This window comes from Phaenicophaeus curvirostris, unplaced genomic scaffold (assembly GCF_032191515.1).
Source record: "Phaenicophaeus curvirostris isolate KB17595 unplaced genomic scaffold, BPBGC_Pcur_1.0 scaffold_69, whole genome shotgun sequence".
Taxonomy (NCBI): Eukaryota; Metazoa; Chordata; class Aves; order Cuculiformes; family Cuculidae; genus Phaenicophaeus; species Phaenicophaeus curvirostris.
The window spans coordinates 515,652-539,726 of NW_027206691.1; the positions used below are offsets into that span (position 1 = coordinate 515,652).

A 24,075-nucleotide genomic window follows, 5' to 3' on the forward strand; every position below is an offset into this window, starting at 1 on the left:
TAAGGCTGCATGGGGAATGTGCACATGGGGAGTGTGCAGCAAGCAAGGAGCACGCAGAACAGCCTGTGTGTGGCATTTCAGAGAGCGTGCCGACAGCGGGAATGCTTTCCGAGTGTATGTGGAGGGTGCAGAGAACACGAGTGCACAGAGCAGGCACAGAACTGTGGCAAGAGCGGGTGTGCGGCGTTTGCAGGGAGCATGCACACCATGTGGGGAGAGCGTGCATGCAGCATGAGAAACGAGCAGGCATGGAGCTGGCAAGAGGGCAGACACAGAGCATGCAGGAGTGTGCACAGAGTATGTGAAATGAGCACACACAGAGCATGCAGGTAAAACCACGTGCAAAGCATGCAGCACAGGCCATGCACAGTGCGTGCAGCTAAAATCATGCACAAAGCATACAGTGCAGCCCATGCACGGAGCATGCAGATAAGACCATGCGCAAAGCACATACATGCAGGCAAAACCGTGTGTAAAGCATGCAGTGCAGCCCATGCACACAGCATGCAGCAGTGCACAGGGAGCACATGCACCGCACACCAAGTGAGCCCCCCACGCATGCAGGAGCCACTGTGCCCACCCACCACAGCACAGACCCCTGCCCGAAGGCTCCCAGCCCCACATGGAGCAGGCTGCACCAGCACCTGCGCTCACCCAAGCTCACCCACACTCAGGCAGCCTAAGTGGGGGGCTCACTGTCCCCCCACAGGCTCCCTGGCTGCCCCATCCCCTAAACGTGGGCTCAAGCCCCTGTGTCGCACCTGGATTTTCTGTGCAACCCCCCCCCTCCCCCCCTCATTTCTCGGGTGCCTCTCCCCAAGGCCTTCCCAGGAAAAAAGGTTTAGGATGAGAAGCAGCGAGTGGCTGGCGACGTGAGCCGCCCCCCGGGGTGGGTGCCCGGGCACCCCGGGGTGCTCAGGGTGCGCTACTAACCAATAAACTAAACGTGCTACCCGGCGGCAGCGGCACCTGGCGGTGTCATTGTGGGATAGGGTGACACCCCCCCGGGAGGGGGGACCACGAGAGGCATGTGAGCTGAGAACAATGAGCTCAACACACCCATCTGGAGCACAAAGCTAAGCCAGCAGAGCCTGGGAGACCCTAAACCGTTCACTCTGGTCCCTACTGATGGCATCGCCATCTGAGAGCTCGTTTTGTCTCAGTTCATAGTCCTCTGTACGTGGTGGGGGAGAGTGGGGCAGGGGCAAAGTTCTTCTGGTTAATTAAATTTGTTAACAGTATCCCCAGCCTCTGGGTGCTGCTGGTGCCACTACAGCTGTGTGCACCCACCACTGCGGCTTGGCCAAGCTGTTCGTGTCCAGCTCTGCGCATTCCTCAGCCCCCGTGTCCGGCTATTGTCCCCCCCATCCGGAGCCAGATCCGGCCCCGGTGCTGGAGCGGGATTTGGAGAGGAAGCAGGAGGGCCAGTGGGGCCAGCATGGCGCACAGCTGGGTGATGGCTCTGGCCTTGGGGCTCTGCCTCACCACGCTGCGCCACGGAGGTGAGTTTGGGGTGAAAACACCCTAACACACCAAAAATTCTGCCCCTGCTGCCACCCAGTGGGGCTGAGACCGTGCCTGCTCGGTGCACCCATCCCATCCCCACCACATCTCTGCCACCCCACAGGCTGCCACCCCCCCGGCGCAGGCACAGCTCCGCAAAGCGCGGCAGGTAAGAACACGCCGTGAGGACAATGGAGGTGGGAGAACCCCAAAAATCCCATCCCCCCCTGCTGCCAACCCCCCTTGTCGCCTCCCCACTGCAGCCCTGCGGGACAATTTCCGCCTGCAGCCGGGGGATTTGGTGGCCACTGCGGGGCAAGCTTTGGAGCTGGATTGTGTGCCGCCTTTGGGGCACCCCGAACCCCACATCACCTGGAAAAAGGATGGGGTGACCTTGACTGGTGACCGGTACGTGGTCACCAACGGGAAGTTGCGGGTGGCACCAGCACGACGCAGTGACTCCGGACTCTATGTCTGCGTGGCAGCCAACACAGCGGGTGAGAGGGAGAGCCGCAGCGCCCACGTCTCTGTCCTTGGTAAGCCAAGGGTCTCCCGTGGGTGGTGGACACGTCACATGCAACCTTGGTGCCCCATCCTTGATGTCCTCCTGCAGAGAAGCCAGCCATCGTGCAGCACCCAGGTGATGCCGCAGTGGTGGCTGGCAGCACTGCAGAGTTGGGCTGCGGCGTCCAAGGTGACCCGGCACCACGGGTGCAGTGGCACAAGGAGCATGGGGACCTGCCCTGGGGCAGGTAGGTGGAGGCGAGGTGGAGGTGTCCATCACCAGGGTGGGGCACCGATGGGGCTGATGGAGACCTGATGACCCACAGGCACGAGGTGGACCGGGAGCACACGTTGCGCCTCTACGCTGTGACATCTGCCGATGCCGGCACCTACGTGTGCACGGCACAGAGCCCACTGGGCACCGCCGCCGCCACCATCCGCCTCCGCGTGGAGGGTCAGTGTTGGGACCTCTGTGGTCGTCACCCCCACAGGCAGCGAGGGCCATCTGGGGGTCCATGCAAGGGGAGCCATCTACAGGGTCCATCTAATGGAGTTCATCCAAGGGGAGTCTACCAAGGGGGTCCATCCAAGGGGTCTGTCCAATGGGGGTCTATCCAAGAAAAGTCCATTCAAAGAAGTCTATCCAATGGGATCCATCAGAGTCCATCCCACTGAGTAATCTCAGGGAGTTCATTCAAGGAGGTTCCATCAAAGGTGGGGCTCATCTCAGAAGGTCCATCTAAAGGGATCCATCCAAGCTTGTCCACCCAAGGGGATCTATCCAAGGGGATGCATCCAAGAGCATCCATTCAAATGAGGGTCAATCTAAGGCAGTCCATCCAAGGGGATCTGTCAAAGAAGGATCCATCCAAGGGGAATCCAGCCAAGAGAGTCTGTCTTAGGAGGATCTACCCAAGCGGGTTCATCCAAGCGCATCCATTTAAGGGGGTCTGTCTAGGGCAAGAGCCAATTAAAGGGGATCCAAGGAGAGGTTCCATCAAAAGGGCTTAGCCGAGAAGGTTGGTTGCATCAATGGGAGTCTATCATGGGGTCCATCAAAGGATGTCCATCAAAGAGGTGTACATCCAATGGTTCCATTTGAGTGAGTCCATCCAGGGATACATCAGGTTCTCTAGGCAAAGGTCTCTGAGTTGGGTTCCTGGATGTGTGCTGGGGGACCTGCTCCTGCCTGGTGCTGCCGTTATCCTCCCTCTGCCCCACAGACCGGCTGCCGACAGGCCGGCAGGAGGCCGTGCCATGGGACCTGCTGGCCGTGCGCCTGCACCTGGACAATGGCACCGTGCTGCCCACCGCCGCTGTCCTGCTCCGTTGGCGGGTTGGTGTGATGCTGGGGTGGGATGGGACACAGGGATGAAGCTGGAGCTCTATCCTCATGACCCATCTGCATCCAACCATGCTTGTAAACCTTCCCATCTACACCAGATGCTGATGCCGGCGCCGGTGCCAGAGGGCTACCTGGTGCTTTACCGCAGCCTGCTCCCGGTTAGCACCTCCTGGGTCCAACATAACGCCGGCAGGGAGCTCAGCACCATCATTCCCAGGCTCCGCAGGGGCTACAAGTACGAGTTCAAGGTCCGCCCCTATGCTGGGGTGACCCAGGGTGTGGACAGCAACAGCAGGCACCTCTGGGTACCTGAGGAAGGTGTGTTGGGTGTCTCTAGGGTTGCCTGGGTGGAGGATGGGGGGTGCAGGGGATCTCAGCACACCTGTCCCAGCAGTGCCGAGCGCAGCGCCTCAGCACATCACCGTGAGCCAAGCTGGGACAGGGAACAGCACCATGGTCGTGAGCTGGGAGCCACCTCCTCCTGAAGCCCACAATGGCATCATCCAGGGCTACAAGGTTTGGGGTGACGGGGCTTGGGGTGGTGCTGGGGGAATTCAGGCCGAGGAGGGTCTATCCAGGATGTCTGTCTAAAAGGGAGCAGTCCAAGAAGGGAGCGTATCAAAGGTGGGGACCTCTACAAGGGTGGCCATCCAAGGAGTGCCTGTCTAAGGGAGGATCATCCAAGGGGTCCATCCAAGCGGGATCTCAACAAGGGGGTTCATGCAAAGGGGCCAGCCAAGGTGGTTATCCATCCCAGGGAATCCATCCTAGCAGCATTCATCCAAGGGAGCTTATCCAAAGGGGTCCATCCTAGGGGATTGAACCAAGAGGGTCCATGCAAAGGGCTCCATCCAAGAGACATCCATAAGGGCGGGTCCATCAAAGAGATTTATTTCAGGGGTCCATCCAAGAGTGTCCATCCTAGGGGATTCATCCAAGAGGGTTCATGTGAAGGGTTCCATCCAAGTGGGATCCATCAATGGGGGCTCATCAAGGGGATTCATCTAAGGGGACCCATGCTCTTGGTGCTTGCCAGATATGGTCGATGAGTGAGGGCTGGGAGCACCCCACCAACAGGACAGTGGACGGAGACACCCGCCGCCTGGAAACCACCTTCTCAAGACCTGGGGCTGAATTCTGTGTCCAGGTGGCAGCTTTTAATGGTGCGGGGCTGGGGGTCCCCAGCAACGCCACCTGCAGCATCCTGGGTAGGGATGGGGAGCAAGGTGGGGTGTGGCTGGGGTCAGGGCAGTGACACAGCAGTGACATTACTGGGACCCTTGCAGGGCTGATGGTGGGGAGCAGCGGGGTGGCCCAGGCACTGCAGCAGCCTGCGGTCATCGCAGCCGCGGGCTCCCTGCTCTGGTTGGCTTTGCTCGCCCTCCTCCTCCTCATCTGCCAACGCCGTGCCAGCCAGGATGCTGCGGCCCGCCGGTGAGCAGCCGCGGGGTAGGGGGCACGAGGGGTCCCTGGGGGTGGCATGTTCTGACGACTCTCCTGGCCCTGCAGGCTGGTGTCCAGGGACTCGCCGTGGCTCGGAGGACCCTGGAAACCTGGCTGTGGCCCCCAGACTCTGAGCAGCAGCAGCAGCCTCAGCAGCCGGCTCCTGGGCAGTGACAGCCGAGATCCCCATCCCTCCTGTGAGACCCCTACCATGGGACCCCGTCGCTCCTGTGGGACCCCCACCATGGGACCCCATCGCTCCTGTGGGACCCCCACCATGGGACCCTATCCCTCCTGTGGGTTCCCCCCCATGAGAACCTATCCCTCCTGTGAGACCCCCACCATGGGACCTCATCCTTCCTGTGAGACCCCCACTGTTGGACCCCATCCCTCTTTTGAGACCCCCACCGTGGGTCCCCATCCCTCCTGTGAGACCTCCTCCATGGGACCCCGTCCCTCCTGTGAGACCCCCCATGATGCCATGGGACCCCCACCCAGTTCTCCAAGACCCCTCACCCCCTGCCATGGGACGCTCCCCCAGTGCATGAGACCCTCACAGAGTCCAGTAAAGGGTGATCGAGATCCCCCTCCCCATGCCCGGGACCCCCATGCAGAGCAACGGGACCCCCAAACCATCCCAGTGAGTCCCTGGACTGGGACCCCCACCCATCTGAGTGAGTCCCCCCCCCGATGCCATGGGACCCCCACCCGGATCCCCAGAAACCCCCGTCCAGCACACGGGACCCCCACAGGGCCCAGCCAAGGGTGCCCAAGCCCCCACCTTGTGCCTGGGACCCCCACCCAGAACCATGGGACCCCCAACTCTCCAGCAAGACCCTGCACGATGCCTTGGGACCCCCACCCTTCCCATGATCTTGTGGAGCTGGGACCCCCACCCAGAGCCATGGGATGCCCTAGATGGTGCCATGGGACCCTCACCTCTCCTGCAAACTCCCCACCCTGAGCCAGGTTCCCCCGCTCTGCGGGCACAGCCAGAGGGGAGGCAGGGGTCCCATGCCACCTGGCTCAGCACCCACAGGTGCTCCGGTTGCTCTCCCCGCTCCAGCCCTGTCCTTGGAGCCCCCGAGCCCCTGCGGAGACGGGGGGCACCCCGGGGTGCACTCCTCGCCCAGCACCCCCGGCCCCACGCCCTGGGACCGCGTCCACAAGCGAGGTGAGTACAGGGGACGTGGGGGGATGTGGGGACAGTGGGGCAGTGGCTCATGGCCCCATGTCCCCGCGCAGAGCTGCACCAGGCGCACAGCACCCCGCTGTCCCCGGGGGGTCCCGTCCCTATCCCTGTGAGCGGAGGCGAGTGGGGTGCAGATTTGGGGCTGGCGGTGAGGTGGCCTCAGCTAAGGGTCCGGGATGATGACACCACCACCGCCACCGTGGCCAGAGGGGACCCGTGGCAGCCGCCGGTCTTCAGTTCCCCAAAACTATGGCGGGACAGGGCCTCGTTGGGCTCTGGTGTCCCCAGGCCACCAGTGACACCTCCGCGACCGCCCCATGCATGGCACCGGCCGGTGACCCGGTAAGTGCGGGCATCCCCACTCTGGGGACGGTGGTGGGTGCCCTGCACCCCAGTCCCATGCAGCAACTCACCACGTCCCTTGCACTGCAGGTCCCCAGCCACAGCACTCCCCAGGGACACGTCCCCGGCCAGCAGGTGCCCCAAGGACACGTCCTCAGTCACTGAGATCTCCAGGGACATGTCCTCAGCCACCAGGTGCCCCAGGGACACGTCCCCAGTCAGTGGGATCCCCAGGGACATGTCCCCCATCATCAGGCATCCCAAGGACACATCCCCAGCCACTGGGATCCCCAAGAATATGTCCCCAGCCACCAGGCACCCCAAGGACTCAGGCCCAGTCACTGGGATCCCCAGGGATGTGTCACTGGTCACCAGGCACCTCCGGGAAATGTCTCTGGTGTCCGAGAACCTCAATGACATGTTCTTGGCCACCAGGCACCCCAAAGAGCCACCAGCAAACACCAGGTGCCCCAAGGACACATCCCTGGTCACTGACAGCCCCAGGGAAGTGTCACTGGTCACCAGGCAACGCAGGGACATGTCCCTGGTCTCTGAGAACCCCAAGGGCATGTTCCTGGCCATCAGGCACCCCAAGGACTCATCACCCACCACCAGGCACCCGAGGGACACAGTCTTGGCCACTAGGCAATCTGAGGGCACGTCCCTGGTCACCAAGTGCTCCAAGGACATGTCCCCAGCCACCATCCACCCCAGAGACACATCACCAGTGAGGAGACACCAGAGAGACATGTCGCCAGCCACCAGGCACCCCAAGGACATCTTCCTGGCCAGTGGACACCCAAGAGACACATCCCCAGTCACTAGGCTACCCAAGGAGAAGTCACCAGCCACCAGGTACCTCAATGTGTCCCTGGCCACCAAATACCCCAGGGACTCATCACCAGTGACCAGACACCCAATGGACACATTTCTGGCCACCAGGTACCTGAAAGACATGTCACCGTCCACCAGGTATGCAAAGGACATGTCCCCGGATACCAGGCACACCAGGGATTCACCCCCCATCATCAGGCACCCCGAGGAGATGGCCCCAGCCACCAGTCCCTGCAAGGACATGTTCTTGGTCACCAGGTACCCCAAGGATGTGTCCCTGGCCACCTGGTGTCCTAGGGACCTATCACCAATGATCAGGTACCCAAGGGACATGTTACTGATCACCAGGTACCCCGAAGACGTGTCAGCAGACACCAGGCATCCCAGGGACACATCCGCAGCCACTGGGCACCCAAGGGACACATCTCCAGTCACTAGGCACCCTGAAGAGATGTCCCCAGTCTCTGGTCACTGGAGAGACATGTTCTCAGGCGACAGGTACCCCAAGAATGTGTTCCTAGCTGCCAGCCACTCCAGGGACCCATCACTGGTGATCAGGCACCCCAGGTCCATGTTCCCGGCCAGCAGGTACCCCAAGGACACATCTCCAACCACCAGGCACCCAAGGGACAGGTCCCCAGTCACTGGGCGTCTCTCGCCAGTGTTCAGTGATGGGGTCCTCACACCGCAGCAAGTGGCCGAGGACCTTGAGATGGACCAAGACACCCCGTGCCCGAGGTACCTCCCACCCTCCTGGGACACCATGGTGGCAGCATCTCCTGGTGGCAGCATCTCCTGGTGCCAGTGGTGCCCGCACTGTGTTCCCCGCAGCCCCCCAGCGCTAACCACACCACGGTCCTTCTCGCCACCGCACACCTATGGCTACATCTATGGGCCACCAGCGTCCGAGCTGGGTGAGGAGGAGGAGGAAGAGGAGGAGGAAGAGCAACCAGTGACAAGGGGCTCGCCAGGGGGGTCATTGCTCAACGGCTGGGGCTCTGTCTCAGAGGACAACTTTGCCAGCACCCGCTGCAGCTTGGTGAGCTCCTGCGATGGCTCCTTTCTCCTGGACGCAAGCTTTGCCCGGGCGCTGGCCGTGGCTGTCGATGGCCTCTGCTTCAGCCTCGAGGACACCGACGGGGGCTACGGGGGTGAGCGAGGTATGTCTGCCCCCACCCTCTGCCCCTGAGCATGGTCAGCTCCATGGGGAGGTGGCCCTGTTGTGACACCACCGTGGCACCACCATCTCGTACCTTCCTGGCAGGTCTCTCACTGCCACCATCACCCTTGGACGAGGTTTTCTTGCCTGGCATCCCCAGCCCATCCTGGGACTGGGGGACAGCGGTGGGGATCACGCAGAGAGCTGGGACGGAGGCAGCTGCGGGCACCCCACAGCACGGTGAGCGGTGCCCCGACGCGGGGTGTTGGGCACCAGGGGCAGCACGGGGCGTCAGCCCTGGTCAAGGGGGCTGGAAAATGTCCCTTTTCTTTCTAGGTGGCCGCAGGTTGGCGAGTGGCAGCCCGTGGGCCAGAGGGGGCAGTGAGACAGGAGGGACAAGAGCACAGCAGTGCAGGACACGGCAAGGCCAGGGTCCTCTCAGCTCAGCTAAAACCCAGCTTTATTAAGTGGTTCCCCAAAAGGGGGGGTTCTGCTACCAAAAGCAGAAGGGTGGGAGGCACTAGGGTGGGTGAGTGGCCCTCCTTTCCTAGCGTCCTTGTCCTCCCCAAGTGTCCTGATGCTCCCCAGAGTCCTCATCCCTCTCCAGAATCCTCACCCCTCTCCAGCATCCTCATCCCCCAACAATCCTCATTCAGCTCAAGTACCATTGCACATCCCAGCTCTTCCCATCCTTGTCCTCCGCAAGTGTCCCCATCCCTCCCCAGTGTTCCCATCCCCCCCAGCATACCCATCCTCCCCCAGCATCCTCATCCCCCCAGCCATCCCTTGTCGAAACCAAGCACTGTTGTCCATCCCAAGTGTCCTTATCCTTCCAGAAGGACATTGTCCCCTGAACTGTGCTCTTCCCTGCTGACTGTTCTCATTCATTCTAACTCTCCTTGTCCTTCCTGACCACACACATCTTTCCTCAGTGTCTTTGTCCGCCCTCAATCATCCTTGGCCGTCTCAAGTGTCCTCATCCCTCCCAAGCCACCTTGTTCTTCTGGAATGTCCCTATGCCTCTTCTAAGTGTCCTCATCTCTATTGAGCATCTTCATCCCCCCCCTACCCCAGCTTCCTCATCCCTCCCAACTGTCCTTGCCCCCAGGGTTCTCATCCCTCCCAATTGTCCTTCTCCCCAGGGTTCTCATCCCTCCCAATAGTCCATGTCCCACCCTGCGCATCTTTGTCCCCACCTCTCACTGCTGCCCCCTTGAAAGCTGCCTCTGCACAACCCTCTTTACATGGTGCCACTCAGAAATTAAAGAAGATCCCCCCATCCTCCCCGTGTCCCCAGTCCCTTGTCCCCAGCCCTGCCACCAGCTCGCCCTCTGCTTCATCTCTTCTCCTGGGCTGGGCAGGGAAAGGGGGGTCCCGGGCAGCGGCGGTGCCCGGTCCCTTCGCTGGCATCCCCTGCCATCCGGCTGCGCCCTGAGCCGTGGCCGCGGGAGCTGGTGGATCCCCGGGATGAGACGCTGCCCATGGTGGAGCAGCTGCTGGACGCTGGACCCCAGGGCGGGCAGGAGGGTTTGCCGTACGGGATGAGCTCCTCTGCAAGGGAGGGGATGAGACTGGGGGCTGGCGGTGGTGCCCCCCAAGCCCTTGGGCACAGGGTGGCTGCTCCAGCTTACCCGCATGGGACGGGCAGTGCGAGACCTTGCGCTCGGCCCCGCTTGGCTCCCGCTGGGGACACAGGCCGGGTGTCTCTCCTGGTGGTGGCACTGGTGGCGGTGGCAGCTCTGGGGCAGAGGAGAGAGATGAGCTCCCCCCTGGCCCCCCCGGGCCCCCATTTCCCTCCCCACTCACCTCCCAGCTGCTTTTCCCGGCGATAGCGGCTGCATCTGGGCTTCGGGCGACTTTTCATGGTCCCCCCACGGGGTTTCCCTGCGGGTGGTGTCGGCGTCAGCCCCCTGGCCGGTGACCTTCCCCATCCCACCCACAGGGACCCCTGGGCTCACCGGTGGTGGCGGGGCAGCGGGCTCGGGGCACGGGGCACTCGTTGGTATCCGGGCTCGGCACGGGGCTGCGTGCGCGGGGAGGGGGGCTGGCTCCGCAGGGGGGGCTCCTGGCAGAGAGGCGTGAAGCTGGGCTGGGGGGGCTCGGCGGCCACCTCAGCGCTGGCACCACTGCCCTGGTGCCAGGCCGGGCTGGGGCAGGGAGAAGCTGGTTTGCAGATGCACAGCTGGATGGCAGTGGCATGGGCAGGCTGGGGTGGCACATCTGGATGAGTGGGGTGGCACAGCTGGATGGCAATGGCGTGGTTGGGCTGAAGCGCCACAGCTGGAGGAGTGCGGTGGAACAGCTGGCTTGCGGGGCTATGGCTGGATGGTAGGGCCACAGCTGGATCACAGCTGCGCCACAGGGTTGCAAAGGCACAGCCGCAGCACAGCTGGATCATAAGCATGTCGCTCGGTTGCAGCCACACAGTCTGATCACAGCACAACTGGATTGCCAGTGCAGCTGGGCGGCAACCCCACGACTAGTTTGCAACCACACAGCTGGGCTGCAGCTACGCAGCTGGATTGCCAATGTGCAGCTGGATAGCGATGGTACATCTGGCCCCTGATGGCACGGCTGCATCGCAGTGGCACGGCCAGGATTGCGGTGGCAATTGCTGGATCGTGGCAGAGCACAGCTGGATGGTGATGCCCCAGCCAGCTCATGGCAGCGTGTCCGTGTCATGACGGCACAGCTGGATCGCCACGGCATAGCTGGATCACCACAACACAGCTGGATTGCCACGGCACAGCCAGCCCACAACACCACACATGGTTCACGAGAGCACAGCTGGAGCACAGCTGGACAGCAGGGTGGTGTCAACATGGATGGATCTGGGCGTGGTGGGACATCCAGACCCCGGTGGAGCGTGGAGGCACAGAGGGACAGATCTTGACAATGTGGTTGGATTGCAGTGGAGCATCCAGACCCCGACGGGACATCTGGACCCCAATGACACGGCCAGACCACGATGGCATGGCAAGGTCAGATGGTGACAAGGTGGCTGGATCGCAATGGGACATGCAGACCATGGGGGGACATCTGGTCCCTGATGGGACCTCCAGACCCCACTGGCAGGGCCAAACCAAGCAAGGCCCATCTCCTACCAGGGCAGATGGGGGCTGTCGAAGTCGCGGAGGCGGGACACGTCCTCGGCAGTGCGGGGTGATGGCGTCAGGGTGGCAGTGGACCGACAGCCGGAGGGGCCGGCGGGCGAGGACGCGGCGGTGGCACAGGGGACGTCCTCGCCAGGGCACCACTCCTCCATCCCCAACCTGCTGGGTGGGGGCCACAGGTTGGGTGCTGAAGCCAGCACGACCCAGCCTCCCAGCTCCCACACTCACCCTTCAGCTGGCTCTTCCTCTTCATCCTCTTCCTTCTCATCCTCCTCCTCCTGCGTGCACCGGCTGAGCTCGCTGGCCGAGGGTGGTGGGGGCAGCAGTTCCATCCAGCTCACTGCCGGCAGTTTCACCGCTTGCCCCAGCTTCTTCCCTTTGGCTCCTGCAGTGAGGAAGGATCACAGAACCAGAGAAACATGGAATGGTTTGGGTTGAAGGGGACCTCAAAGCCCATCCAGTCACACCCCCTGCCATGGGCAGGGACACCTCCCACCGGATCAGGGGCTCCAAGCCCCATCCAACCTGACCTTGAACCCCTCCAGGGATGGGGCAGCCAGCCCTGCTCTGGGCAACCTGGGCCAGGGCCTCCCCAGCCTCAGCGTGAAGAATTTCTTCCTGATGTCTCATCTCAAACTCCCCTCTTTTAGCTGAAAACTCTTCCCTCTCCTCCTCTCCCTGCAATTCCTGGTCAAGATCCGCTCCCCAGCTTTCCTGGAGCCCTTTTCAGGACTGGAAGCTGCTCTAAGGTCTCCCTGGAGATGCTGGGGAAGGCTGTGGAGAGGGGACCGTGCCATCAGCACCAGCGTGTTCCCCCAACCCGTGCCACCATCCTACCATGCTCAGCCCGGACACGGGGTGCCTGCGGGGCCAGAGTTTCCAGGGGTTGTGTCCCCACCGCAGTGTAGGGCATCTCCTGCTGCGAGAACGGACGGGGAAAGGTGTGGAGCTCCTCGCCCTCTGCCTCGATGGTGCTGTACACCGGCCCCTCGCCAGCCCCTGCCCCAAACTGCTCCGTCTGGGCGATGTAACGGGTGATGCCAGCGTCTGTGGGAGGCGGCCGGTACCGTCAGCGCTGACTGTGACCCCTTGAATCCAAGCCGCCCACCCCCTCACCGCTCCCTCACCGTTATAGTATCTCTCAGAGGTTCCCAAGCAGCCGGCAGCACCGGCCACGCCACCGCTGCGCCAGGCGTCTGCCAGCCACAGGTAACCCCCGCCAGCGGCTGCCCTGCAAAGAAACGGGGTGAAGGGGTGCGGGCAGCTGGCGCTGGGGATCCCAGGGAGCGGGATGGACACCAGGGGCTCACCTGGGGCTGCTGCGCACGGGAGCCGGGAAGGCGACTGAGGAAAGAGGGGAGGGTGAAGGCGGCGAGGGGCCGCGCCGGGTCCCCAGGGCACCCATCGCCTTGCTAGTGGGGGTGTAGGTGAAGGACGCTGGAACGAGAGAGGCAGGGGGTGGCCAAGGAGGGGCATGGGGGCCCAGGGGGTCCCAGGGGCAGCAGAGAGAGAGAGAGAGAGAAAGGCTTTGAGGGGCTGGAGCGCATCTGGAGAAGGGAACAGTGCTGGGGAAGGGGTTGGAGAACAAGGGTTATGGGAGGCAGCTGAGGGACCTGGGGTTTTTGTGTCTGGAGGAGGCTGAGGGGAGACCTCATCACTGTCTGCAACCACCTGGCAGGAGGTCCTGGTGAGGTGGGTGCTGGGCTCTCCTCCCCAGTGACAGGTGGCAGGACAAGAGGAAACGGCCTCTGGTTGCACCAGGGCAGGTTTAGGTTGGACATCAGGGTCAACATCTTCACTGGAAAGGTTCTGGGGCACTGGCAGAGGCTGCCCAGGGAGGTGGTGCAGTCACCATCCCGGAAGGTGTTTAAAAGCAAGGCAGATGAGATGCTCAGGGATGGTTCAGTAGAGGACAGGGATGGTTGGACTTGATGATCTCAAAGTTCCCAAGCAAGTGTTTATGATTCTATGATTCCGTACCGGTGAAGTGGCTCAGCTCCTTCTTCCTCCGGCGGCGGCCGTAGACCCAGATGGCGAAGGCGGCGAGGATGACCCAGCAAGCACCACCGACGCCGGCAATGAAGGCCGGACGCCTGGCCACCTCAGCCAGGTGCTCCGTCACACTGCTCCCCCCCTCCGGCCCCGTGTCCCGCTCCACCAGGGGGGCTGCAGGTGACACGGGGAAGGGGGCAGACCAGGGGTGCGGAGGAGCCATCCCTAGCACCTGAGTGACCCCTGCCACCCTCCAACCCCCAGCACGGTGGCGGCAGCGAGGGACTCACCGATGCTGATGGGGACAGGGGCACTGGGGGCGCCGATGCCAGCACTGGTGGCGGCAGCGACTTCAGCGTGGTAAGGGATGCCGGGGACCAGACCCCGCAGCACCGTCGCCAGCACCGTCCCCTCGACGCTCTGGTTGATGTGGAAGCGGCTCTCGTTGCCCAAACACCAGATCTGGGGGGTGGGCGACAGTGGGGACACTGGTGTCATGATGCTGTGGGACACAGAGGGGACCTGCCGCCTCCCTGCCACCACCCACCCTTACCCGGTAGCTGCGGATGACGCCGTTCTGCTCAGCCAGCGGTGGCGGCTGCCATGAGATGCGGATGCTGGTGCCGTTACTGGCCACGCTGACAGCTCGTGGAGGAGCACTGGGGGCTGCCGGGAGGGGACACACAGGGTGTCACCTCCAGGGGGTACCCGGGGAGCCCTGGCCATCGCCTCCATCCCCTCACTCACCCGCCTCCGGGGTGCGCAGGGCACGCACGGCGCTGTCGGGCCCATGGAGGTGATGGAAGTAGGGTCGGACCTTGACCTCGTAGTCCTGTCCCCGGCGCAGGTCGGTGAGCAAGGCCCCGTGCTCCCCTGGCACCCGCGCCTCCTCCCAGCGCCCACCACGCAACCGGTACAGCACACGGTAGCCCTGAAGGAAGGGTGCTTGGCGCTCGACCTGGGGACCCAATGGGAGGGACGGGTGGGAAGGATGCTCAGCACTGGGAGCCCTGTACCGGGGACACGGTGCAACACTCACGGTCCAGGAGAGGCGAACAGCACCTGTCGGCAGCACCACAGGCTCCTGCAGGTGTACGGCCACTTGTGCCAGCTCCTGCTGTGCCTGCTCGGGATCCAGGCCTTCTTGTGTGAGGCTGGTGTCTGCTGAGAACATGAGAAGGTGGTGGGTCCATAAGGCACCTCCATTGGCATCTTTGGATGGGGATGCATGAAAGAGTGGCGGATCCTTGGGCAACTCCACTGGTGTCACCAAGTGGGGATGCACCTAAGGGTGGTGGGTCTGTGGGAAGCTCCATTGGCATCACTGGGTGATGATCATAGAATCATAAAATCATAGAATCATCAGGTTGGAAAAGACCCACCGGTTCATTCCTGTCAAATTCCAACCATTCCTATCAATCACTAAACCATGTCCCTCAGCACCTTGTCCACCCATCCCTTAAACACCTCCAGGGAAGGTGAATCAACCACCTCCCTGGGCAGCCTCTGCCAGAGCCCAATGACAATTTCCGTGAAATTTTTTTCCTAATGTCCAGCCTGAACCTCCCCGTCAGAGCTTGAGGCCATTCCCTCTCGTCCTGTCCCCTGCCACTTGGGAGAAGATGCACCCATCGGCATCATCAAGCAAGGATGAACCCAAGGGCGATGGGTGCATGGGCACCTCCATTAATGTCAACAAACGAAGATGCACCCAAGGATGGTGGGTTCATTGGAGCCTCCATGGGCATCACCAAACAGAGATGTACACAAGGGAGGTAGGTGCATGGATAGCTCCATTGGCATCACCAGGCAGAGATGGACTCAAGGGTGGGTTCATGAACACCTTGGCTGGCATCACCGATGGGTCTCACCTTGGGTGCGCACGGGCTCCGAGATGCCGCTGGGGTCGCTGAGGCCATAGGCATTGACCGCCCGCACCAAGAAGAGGTAGATGGTGTCGGGGACGAGGCCACTCACTGTGTGGGTCTCGCCTTCCACGTCGGCTGCCACTGTCTGCCATGGGCCACCTGCTGCCTGACTGCCAGGAGACAGGGGTGACCCGTGGCAGGGTGGCACTGTGCCACCGTGTCACCTCTGCAGCCAGAAAGGATGCTTGTGGGATACCTGAAAGCCTCCACAATGTAGGAGGTGACATCGGTGGCACCACTGTCCTCATTCCCTTTCCAGCTCAGGGTGACACTGCTTTTGGTAACATTGGTGACCACAGGGGTGGAGGGTGGCCTGGGGAGGATGCCGGGCTCAGGCGATGGTGAGGAGAGGCTGGATCCTTCATCTGTGGGGAGATGCATGGAGATCTGGGATGGCTTCATCGCCAGTGCCAGTGTCCCCAGTGTGGTGACACGCCTGTGACCCACCTTGCACCTCCAGGGAGCCACCCCAGCGCATCTCACCCGCTGAGCTGGTGGCCACACACTCATAGTGCCCGGAGTCTGTCACCTGTGAGGGGAAGAGCTCCTGCCCCATCACCCTGAGAACCCACCCCCTTTGCGCTCACCACCCTCAGCATCCACCACTTCTTCCACGCACCATCCTGAGCAGCCTCCAACCCTTGCACCCACCACCTTTTGCACCCGCTCTCATGAGCACCCACCCACCTGAGCACCGATGTCTTCTTCTATCTACCACCCCTTGCACCCCCGACCCTGAGCACCCACGTCCTCTTGTATCTACCACCTCTTGCACCCACCACCTCTTGCACCCACCGAACTGAGCACCCACCGCCCCTTGCACCCCGGCTCCCCTCGCAGCCCCTGGGTGCCACGGGTGCTGTGTTCCCGCTCCGTCCCGGCTCACCCGGAGCCCGCTGATCAGCAGAGTGCCGTTCTCCAACAGGCTGGCTCGGGGCTGGGCACCCACCACGGCACTGCCGTCTTTCCACCAGCCCACGCTGGCCGGGGGCTCCCCGTCCCCCACGTGGCAGGGCAGCCGCGCCGTGGCACCCACTGGCAGCAGCGTGCGGTTGGCGGGTCCCTGGTGGATCACAGGCGGGTGCTGCACAGCCGGCACTGCGGGAGAATCCAGCTCTTGCACCCTTGGGAGCGCTCGGTGCTGGCAGGGTCACTCGTGCACCGAGCGCACCGGGGCTTGGCAGCGCAGGACTTACCCCCTGCCACCTCCAGCCGGGCCCTGGCCAGGACGCTGCCGGCCACGCTGACCGCCTGGCACAGGTAACGCCCGGCATCAGCCGGCCGCACGTCAGCGATGGTGATGGCACCGCCGGGGCTCACCGAAAAGCGGGCAGTGGGGTGAGGGGGCTGGCCGGGAAACAGCAGGGTCTGGGGGAGGGAGGGTGCAGAGGGGCACTGAGCGGGGCGGAGGAGGGAATGGGGTGGGGCCAGGGATGGGGACAGGGAAAAGGATGGAGGTAGGATGGGTGGGTGGGACTGGGATGAGGACAGGGCTGGGACAAGGATGGGGCCAAGGATGGGACAGGAATGGGGACAGGGATGGAGATGGAATGGGTGGGATGTGGATGGGGACAGGGTTGGGGCAGGAATGGGGACAAGGATGGGGACAAGGACGGGGACAGGGACGGGGAAAGGGATGGAGATGGGGTGGGTGGGATGGGGATGGGGACAGGGTTGGGGCAGGAATGGGGACAAGGATGGGGCCAGGAATGGGGACAGACATGGAGACAGACACGGGTGGGATGAGGATAGGGACATGGTCGGGGCAGGAACAGGGACGAGGATGGGGACAAGGATGTGACGGAGACAGGGACAAGGGCCGGGACAGGATGGAGATAGAAACGGGGACAGGGACAGTGAAGGGGATGGAGACGGGGCTGGGGCAGACCTGGCTGCCCTCCTTCTGCCAAAACACAGCGGGTGTTGGGTTGCCCTTGCTCTGGCACTGGAAGGTGACGCTCTGGCCGGGGGTGACGGTCTGGTCGCGAGGCTCGGTGACAAGCTGGGGGGGCACTGCCGCAGCACGGCCAGAGAGAAGGGCTCACCCGGCCGCTTTGCCAGCACCCTCGGGCATTCCCTCAGGGATCGTCCCTTACCGTGCACAGTGAGGGTGCCCGAGGCCTCCGACCGACCCACGCTGTTGTCAGCCACGCAGGTGTAGGTGCCCTCGTCCTCCGGCCGCAGTTGGCTGATCCGCAAGGTGTTGTCGGGCAGCACCTCCCACCTGGGAAGGGGGAACCCAGAGAGGTCGTGGTGCCAGCAGACGGGGTGCTGCGAGGATGTGGGAGGCGATGGGGGCACAATGGGGACGTGGGATGCAGCCAGGATGCGGGATGTGATGGGGGTGTGGGATGTGATGGACACGTAGGTACAATGGGGATATGATGGAGACAGAGGGATGCAACAAAATGTGGGGTGTGATGGGGATGGGGGATACAGTCAGGATGTGGGATGCAATGGGAATACGGGACGTGACGTGGATGTGGGGTACAGGAGGTGTGGGGATGCATCAGGATCCGGGAGGCGATGGGGATGTGTTAAAGACATAAGATGTAACAGAGATGTGGGATTTCATGGTGTGATGGGGATATGATGGGGGTGCAGGAAGCAACGGAGATGCAGGATGCAGCGGGGATGTGGGGTGCAACATATGCATGTGATGGGATGGGACACAGGATGTGATGCGGATGCCACGGGAATGCGGGCTGCGCGGAGGATGGAAGATGCTCCAATCACACCATGCTGGCAAGCAACAATGCCACCTGGCTGTGCCACAGACACCACCCTGGCCCTGGCACCCACCGCATCAGCCCCCTCGCCCCCGCTTACCTTCCCGGTGGCAGCTCACCCTCCTCCTTGCGCCAGTGAGCCAACGGCTGGGGGTCTCCCAGTGCCTCGCAGGGAAATTCTGCTGTCCCCTCCACCAGCACCGCTTGGTTGAGGGGCCTCTTGCCAAACACCGGGCGCTCTGCGGGGCAGCCGTCAGCCCCGGGGTGATGGCACCCACCCCTTGACACCCGAAAATGAGCCGCCTGCCCCCACTCACCGAAGACCACCAGCTCGGCCGGCTCGCTGTACCGCTCCCCCACCACGTTGGTGGCCACGCAGACATAGATGCCGGCATCGCTCTTGCGAGTGCTGGCCAACATCAGCTTCCCACCGCGGATCTGCCAGGCAGCCCGGCTCAGCCACAGAGGGCTCAGCCCCCACCGTCAACCCTGTCTTTGAGGACCCCCTCAACATCTCTTACCGTCAGGCGCTCGTCCTTGTTGCTGAGCCAGGCACCGTTCTTCCTCCAGGAGACGCTGGGTTCGGGGTGGCCGCGGGGTGGGACGCACTCCAGGATGGCCGGTTCGCCTGCTGCCACCACCACGTCCCCAGGGGGCTGCCGGAAATCATCCCGCAGCACTGGAGCGGGAGCATGACATCAGCCCTGCCTCAGTTTCCCCAGCCCTATGTCACTTGTGCTGGGGACCCCTCCTCTTTCCCCGCGTGAGAAGATGAAGCCCATTGATGCTGCCCTTAGGGTCAGCAGGACCTGGATCCCACCCTGATTTTGGGCGTAACTCCCTCCTTCCCCCAAATCTAGCCCTGCTTCCCCAGTGATCCCAGGGATGGAGCTCCTGTAGTAGGACAGGCTGAGAGGGTTGGGGTTGTTCAGCCTGTAGAAGAGAAGGTTCCAGGGAGACCTTAGAGCAGCTTCCAGTCCTGAAAGGGGCTCCAGGAAAGCTGGGGAGGGGCTCTGGATCAGGGAGGGCAGGGAAAGGACGAGGGGAACAGTATTGAGCTGAAAGCGGGGAGATTGAGATGAGATCTTAGGAAGAAATGTTTTGCTGTGAGGGTGAGGAGGCCCTGGCCCAGGTTGCCCAGAGCAGTGGTGGCTGCCCCATCCCTGGAGGGGTTCAAAGCCAAGTTGGATGGGGCTTGGAGCCCCTGATCCAGTGGGAGGTGTCCCTGCCCTTGGCAGGGGGTGGGACGGGATGGGCTTTGAGGTCCCTTCCAGCCCAAATCATTTCATGATTCCATGACTCTGTGGTGACTGAACTAAATCCACATCTGAGCCAAAGCCCAGCTGCATTTAACTCCTGCATTGCCCTTGTCCTGAGTCTGACTATGAGCCTCGGTTCAGCTGGAACCATGGAGCTGGGGGTGGCACCAGGGACATTATTTTCACTTATTTTCACTTAGCAGTGCCAGGCCTGGAGTTTTGCAGCTGCCCACTCCAGCAGACACCACACCGGGCTGAGCTCAGGGGTGATGCCAGACCCCCCGGACCCCCCCAGGCTGCCCCCCAGCACCTCCCCACCATCCTGCCCCAGAGCACTCACCAGCCACCTCCAGGGAGGCGTTCCTGCTGGTGGCCTCCCCCAGGTAATTCCTGGCCACGCAGACGTAGACCCCCTCGTCGGGCTTCCCCCGGCGGCCGTGGAGGATGCGGAGGAAGAAGAGGGAGCCCCCCGGCAGGAGGGTGCGGTGGGAGCGAGGGTCTTCTTGGTCTGTTTCTACCTTCTCCCCATCCTTGTACCACTCCACCGCTGGGGACGGGCGCCCCTCAGCTTTGCAGCTCAGGGTGGCCGGTTCCCCCTTGGAGACCAGGAGATCCGTGGGGTGCTCCACGATACGGGGTGCCACGTCCTCCAGCTGAGGGTAGGACCCTGTGCACAAAGCAGGGAGGTGGTCCCCACTGCCCTCCCGGGGAGGTGGGCAGGGGATTTGTGGAGTTGAGCAGCCCCCATCGGCTTGCAGGGCACTTTCCCAGCACCATCGCCCTCTCTGCTCGGTGGCCAGGAGGAGGTGAAGTGTGGCCCAGGCTCAGGGGAAGGTAAGAAGCAGTGAGGCAGCTGGTGTGGTGGGTGCCGGGGTCAGGATGCATCCCAGCCCTGGCGCAGCCCGCATCCCCATGGCATCCCCATCACATCACACGTCCACATTGCATCCCGCATCCTGATGCATCCCACAACCCCATCGCATCCCACATCCCTCCTGATGGGGCGGGAGCAGCGGGAGGGGGTCAGACCTCGTACCCCCAGGAGTAGGGACAGGGGCACGTCCCTTTTCTGCCCAGTTTCCAGCTGGGGAGATGGGTTTGAGGCGGAGCAGAACTGGCACTGAATTCCCTCAGAAAGGGTTTTGTTCCATCAGCTGCCAGCAAGGATTTTTGGCAGCAGAGCTGGTAACTCCAGGATGCAGAAAATGTTTACTTTTAACCCCATATTGGGTCTGTGGGGCTGCTCCAGGGAAATCCCTGCCTTTAAGGCACAGGAATTAATGAATGCTCATTAATGGTGGTATAATTAATGCTCATCAATGCTGGGATGTAACTGGCTGGGTCTGGATGACTCAACACCCCCCTCCCCGTGTCCCCAGTGCCATCCCCAGCTGCCACTGCAATTCAGGCTGTGGTCACCGAGCATCACTGCTGACCCAGAGTCCAGCTGCGCACCCACACGCCATCGCACACCCAGGCGGCTACGTGCATGCACACGTATGGACACACGTGCCCGTGCCTCAGCACACGCTCGTCCTTAGCGCGTGGGTGCACTTACAGACACATGTGCACATGTGCGCACACACACATGTGGGTCCACACGGGCATGCGTGCACACGCAGACACATTTGCAGACACACACTCGTGTGCACATCTCTGCACGGCCACACACGTGTGCCAGCAAGGTGCACAAGCATGCACATGCATCCACAGGCATGAACACGCATCCACACGCATGAACACGCATCCACACGCATGAACATGCACATCCACATACATTCACACACATCCACATGCATGAACACGCACATCCACATGCATTTACACGTATCCACATGCACTAACACGCATATCCACATGCATGCACGCAGCCCCATGTGTGCACATCACACACAAGTGCCCTGCCATTTGCACACACACTTGCACATGCGCTCCTTCCCCAGCTTCCAAGCATCCGTGGGGAGCGGCTGTGATTTAGGGCACCCTGGGATGGGTTGCCATGGGGACGGGATGCAGCTGCCATGGGGATGTGGAAGGATGCTGCAGGGTACCGGGCACCCCGTGGGGCAGCTGCGGGGTGGGGTGGGCGCAGCAGGGGCCACGGGGGCCTCAGCTGGCACAGTGGCTAATTGGGACATGTGGGGGGTCAGGCCAGGCTCCCCCATGTGCCAGGCTGCCTGCACCAGGGCGGGGGCCCTGGGGGGGTATGGGGACCATCCCCCCCAGCCATGACCCCCGAGACAGCTGGAAGGGGAAGATCAGGCTAAAAAAGAGGGGAAACACTCAAAAAATGCATAACATTCAAAACAGACACCCCTTCCCTCAGCCCCGCTCTGCACTCCTCTCCATCCCAGCTCAGGGACACCAGGACAGTTTGAGGACATGGGGATGGGCTGGGGATGTGGGATCTCTCCCAGCTCAAATTCTAGAGCTTGGTTTGGGGTCACAGGGACAGTACAGGAACATCGAGCTCCCTCCTAACTTGGGGACTTGGGACTGGTTTGGGGACACAGGGCTTGTTTGGGGACACAGAGTTTTTTTGGAGATGGTGTGGGGATGCGGGGATGGTCTGGGGACATGGAGGTGGTTTGGAGATTTAGAGACAGTGTGGGGACATAGGGCTGTTTTGGGGGCATGGAATCTCTCCTGGCTCAGGGTTTAGGGGTTGATTTGAGGACACAGGGACAGCTTAGGAGCGCTGGGGACCCTCCTGGCTCAGGGACATGGGGACAGTTTGGGGGACACAGGGCTGACTCTGGCTCAGAGTCTGGGAATTGATGTGGGGACGTGGGGGCAGTTTGGGGGCACCAGGTCATTCCCGGTTCAGGTACGTAGGGTCAGCAAAGGGACACGGGGCAATTTAGGGACACTGGGTCAGTCTCATTTCGCAGTCTGGGGGTTGGTGTAGGGACACAGGACTGGTTTGGGAACAGGAGTTTTCTCCTGATCTGTGATTTGGGGACACCAGACTGGTCTGGGGACACCGGGTTGGAGTTGGTTTGGGGTCTAGGGGCCAATCTGGGGACACAGGGTCATTCCTGTTTTCGGGACATCAGGGCTGGTCCTGGTTTGGGATCACAGGAACCGTCTGGGGACGCGGCATCGCTCCCGATTCGTGGTCTGGGGATGTCCCAGCGCGGGGACACAGGGACAGTTCAGGGAGACGGGGCCAATCCTGGTTCGGGGACGGGGGGGACAGGTCCCGTTTTGGGGAGGTGGGGTAAGCCTGGGGACGCGGGGCAGGTCCCAGAGCGGTGACACGGGGCCGGTCCCGGTTCGGGGTCCCGGTTCGGGGGGAGCCGCTCACGTACCGTTGCCGGGGCCGCCCCCGGGCGGGGGGATCGCGGCGAGGCTGCGGTTGGTGCCGAGCAGGAGCTGCGAGGAGTTGGAGCCCTCGGCCGCCAGCGAGTCCGCGAACAGGTTCATCTGCAGCAGCGTCTTCAGCAGGTACCGCAGCATCCCGGCTCGGCTCGGATCTACCCAGCACAGCCCCCCTCAGTCCCCCTCGGCTCAGCCCCGCTCAGCCCAGCCCCGCTCAGCTCGGATCGGCTCAGCCTAGCCCAGCAAAGTCCCCCTCGGCTCAGGCCAGCTCGGTTCAGCCCAGCCCAGCTCGGTTCAGCCCAGCCCAGCCCAGCCCAGCCCGGCTCAGCTCGGTTCAGCCCAGCCCAGCCCAGCTCAGCCCAGCCCAGCCCAGCTCAGCCCAGCTCAGCCCGGTTCAGCCCAGCCCAGCCCAGCTCAGCTCTGTTCAGCCCAGCCCAGCCCGGCTCAGCTCTGTTCAGCTCTGTTCAGCTCAGCCCAGCCCAGCTCAGCCCAGCTCAGCTCTGTTCAGCCCAGCCCAGCCCAGCTCAGCCCGGCTCAGCTTGGTTCAGCCCAGCCCAGCTCGGTTCAGCCCAGCTCAGCCCAGCCCGGCTCAGCTCGGATCGGTTCAGCCCAGCCCAGCTCAGCCCAGCCCAGCTCAGCTCAGCTCGGTTCAGCCCAGCTCAGCCCAGTCCAGCCCAGCTCAGCTCGGTTCAGCTCAGCCCAGCCCAGCTCAGCCCAGCTCAGCCCGGTTCAGCCCAGCCCAGCCCGGTTCAGCCCAGCCCAGCCCGGCTCAGCTCGGTTCAGCTCAGCCCAGCCCCGCTCAGCTCGGATCGGTTCAGCCCAGCTCAGCCCAGCTCAGCTCTGTTCAGCCCAGCCCAGCCCGGCTCAGCTCGGTTCCGCTCGGTTCAGCTCGGTTCAGCTCGGCTCAGCTCAGCCGTCCCAGCTCGGCTCAGCTCGGTTCAGCCCAGCTCATCCCAGCCCGGCTCAGCTCATCCCAGCTCCTCTCAGCCCGCGGCGCCGCCCCCGTGTCCAGCAGGGAGGGGGGAGGGCGGGGAGAGGGGTGTCCCGGCCCCCCTGTTTGGGGGCTGCCCGGCAGGGAGGGGGTGACCCCGGGCTGGAGGGAGGAGGAGGAGGAAGGGGAGGAAGAGGCAGCAGCTGCCCAACATCATCCCGAGTGACCCCACGGGCTGTGTCCCCCCCGGGAAAGGCGGGGGGGGACGACCCCTGTGCGCACCCCGAAAGCAGCGGGGAGGGGGGCTGAGACCCCAATGTCCTTGATCTGGGAGGGAGCATCTGCCCCATTGCAAGATGCCTCCTGAATTCATAATTAGCAATTAGCTAATTGGCGGGGGCTGATATGTGAAGAAATGCAGCTTCTCCAGCAAGGCCCCCGTTATGGGGGGGTCGTTATGGAGGGGTTCGTTATGGGAGT

At 62.7% G+C, this 24,075-nt stretch overlaps 2 protein-coding genes across 8 annotated transcripts; one reads left to right on the top strand and one right to left on the bottom strand.

Moving 5' to 3' along the window:
- The first annotated feature begins 1,419 nt into the window (after nt 1-1,419).
- ROBO4 (roundabout guidance receptor 4) lies at nt 1,420-9,603 on the top strand. Of its 7 annotated transcripts, none has more exons than XM_069881828.1 (19): nt 1,420-1,502; nt 1,628-1,672; nt 1,767-2,039; nt 2,117-2,255; nt 2,334-2,461; nt 3,231-3,343; nt 3,451-3,670; nt 3,747-3,868; nt 4,389-4,560; nt 4,639-4,786; nt 4,862-4,992; nt 5,862-5,969; nt 6,041-6,329; nt 6,420-7,184; nt 7,272-7,661; nt 7,749-7,901; nt 7,995-8,323; nt 8,428-8,562; nt 8,659-9,603. In XM_069881828.1, the coding sequence occupies exons 1-19, from the start codon at nt 1,439-1,441 to the stop codon at nt 8,787-8,789; spliced, it is 3,855 nt and encodes a 1,284-aa protein (XP_069737929.1). In that variant the 5' UTR covers nt 1,420-1,438; the 3' UTR covers nt 8,790-9,603. The 7 variants fall into 7 exon arrangements, with proteins under 7 accessions (XP_069737929.1, XP_069737931.1, XP_069737930.1 ...); XM_069881830.1 differs by having other exon boundaries at nt 7,752-7,901; XM_069881829.1 differs by having other exon boundaries at nt 7,272-7,421; nt 7,512-7,901.
- On the bottom strand, nt 9,601-22,802 carry ROBO3 (roundabout guidance receptor 3). The gene is given in 27 exon segments (XM_069881778.1): nt 9,601-9,873; nt 9,954-10,061; nt 10,129-10,206; nt 10,281-10,387; nt 11,427-11,594; nt 11,664-11,820; nt 12,273-12,482; nt 12,563-12,666; nt 12,746-12,872; nt 13,416-13,694; nt 13,697-13,889; nt 13,981-14,093; nt 14,175-14,385; nt 14,467-14,588; nt 15,299-15,465; nt 15,552-15,720; nt 15,803-15,884; nt 16,242-16,453; nt 16,552-16,723; nt 17,244-17,368; nt 17,452-17,579; nt 18,185-18,323; nt 18,402-18,522; nt 18,606-18,763; nt 19,684-20,166; nt 20,780-20,896; nt 22,655-22,802. Coding segments are annotated over 27 exon segments (4,413 nt in total). The 3' UTR covers nt 9,601-9,658.
- Between the last annotated feature and the right edge of the window lie 1,273 nt (nt 22,803-24,075).

What these genes read in the sequence shown, in the direction of transcription:
- ROBO4 (XM_069881826.1), top strand. Translation starts at nt 1,439, where the DNA reads ATGGCGCACAGCTGGGTGATGGCTCTGGCCTTGGGGCTCTGCCTCACC. An exon ending in CCTCTGGGTACCTGAGGAAG is followed by an intron (nt 3,671 to 3,746) that starts GTGTGTTGGGTG and finishes CTGTCCCAGCAG; the next exon opens with TGCCGAGCGCAGCGCCTCAG. An exon ending in GCATCATCCAGGGCTACAAG is followed by an intron (nt 3,869 to 4,388) that starts GTTTGGGGTGAC and finishes GGTGCTTGCCAG; the next exon opens with ATATGGTCGATGAGTGAGGG.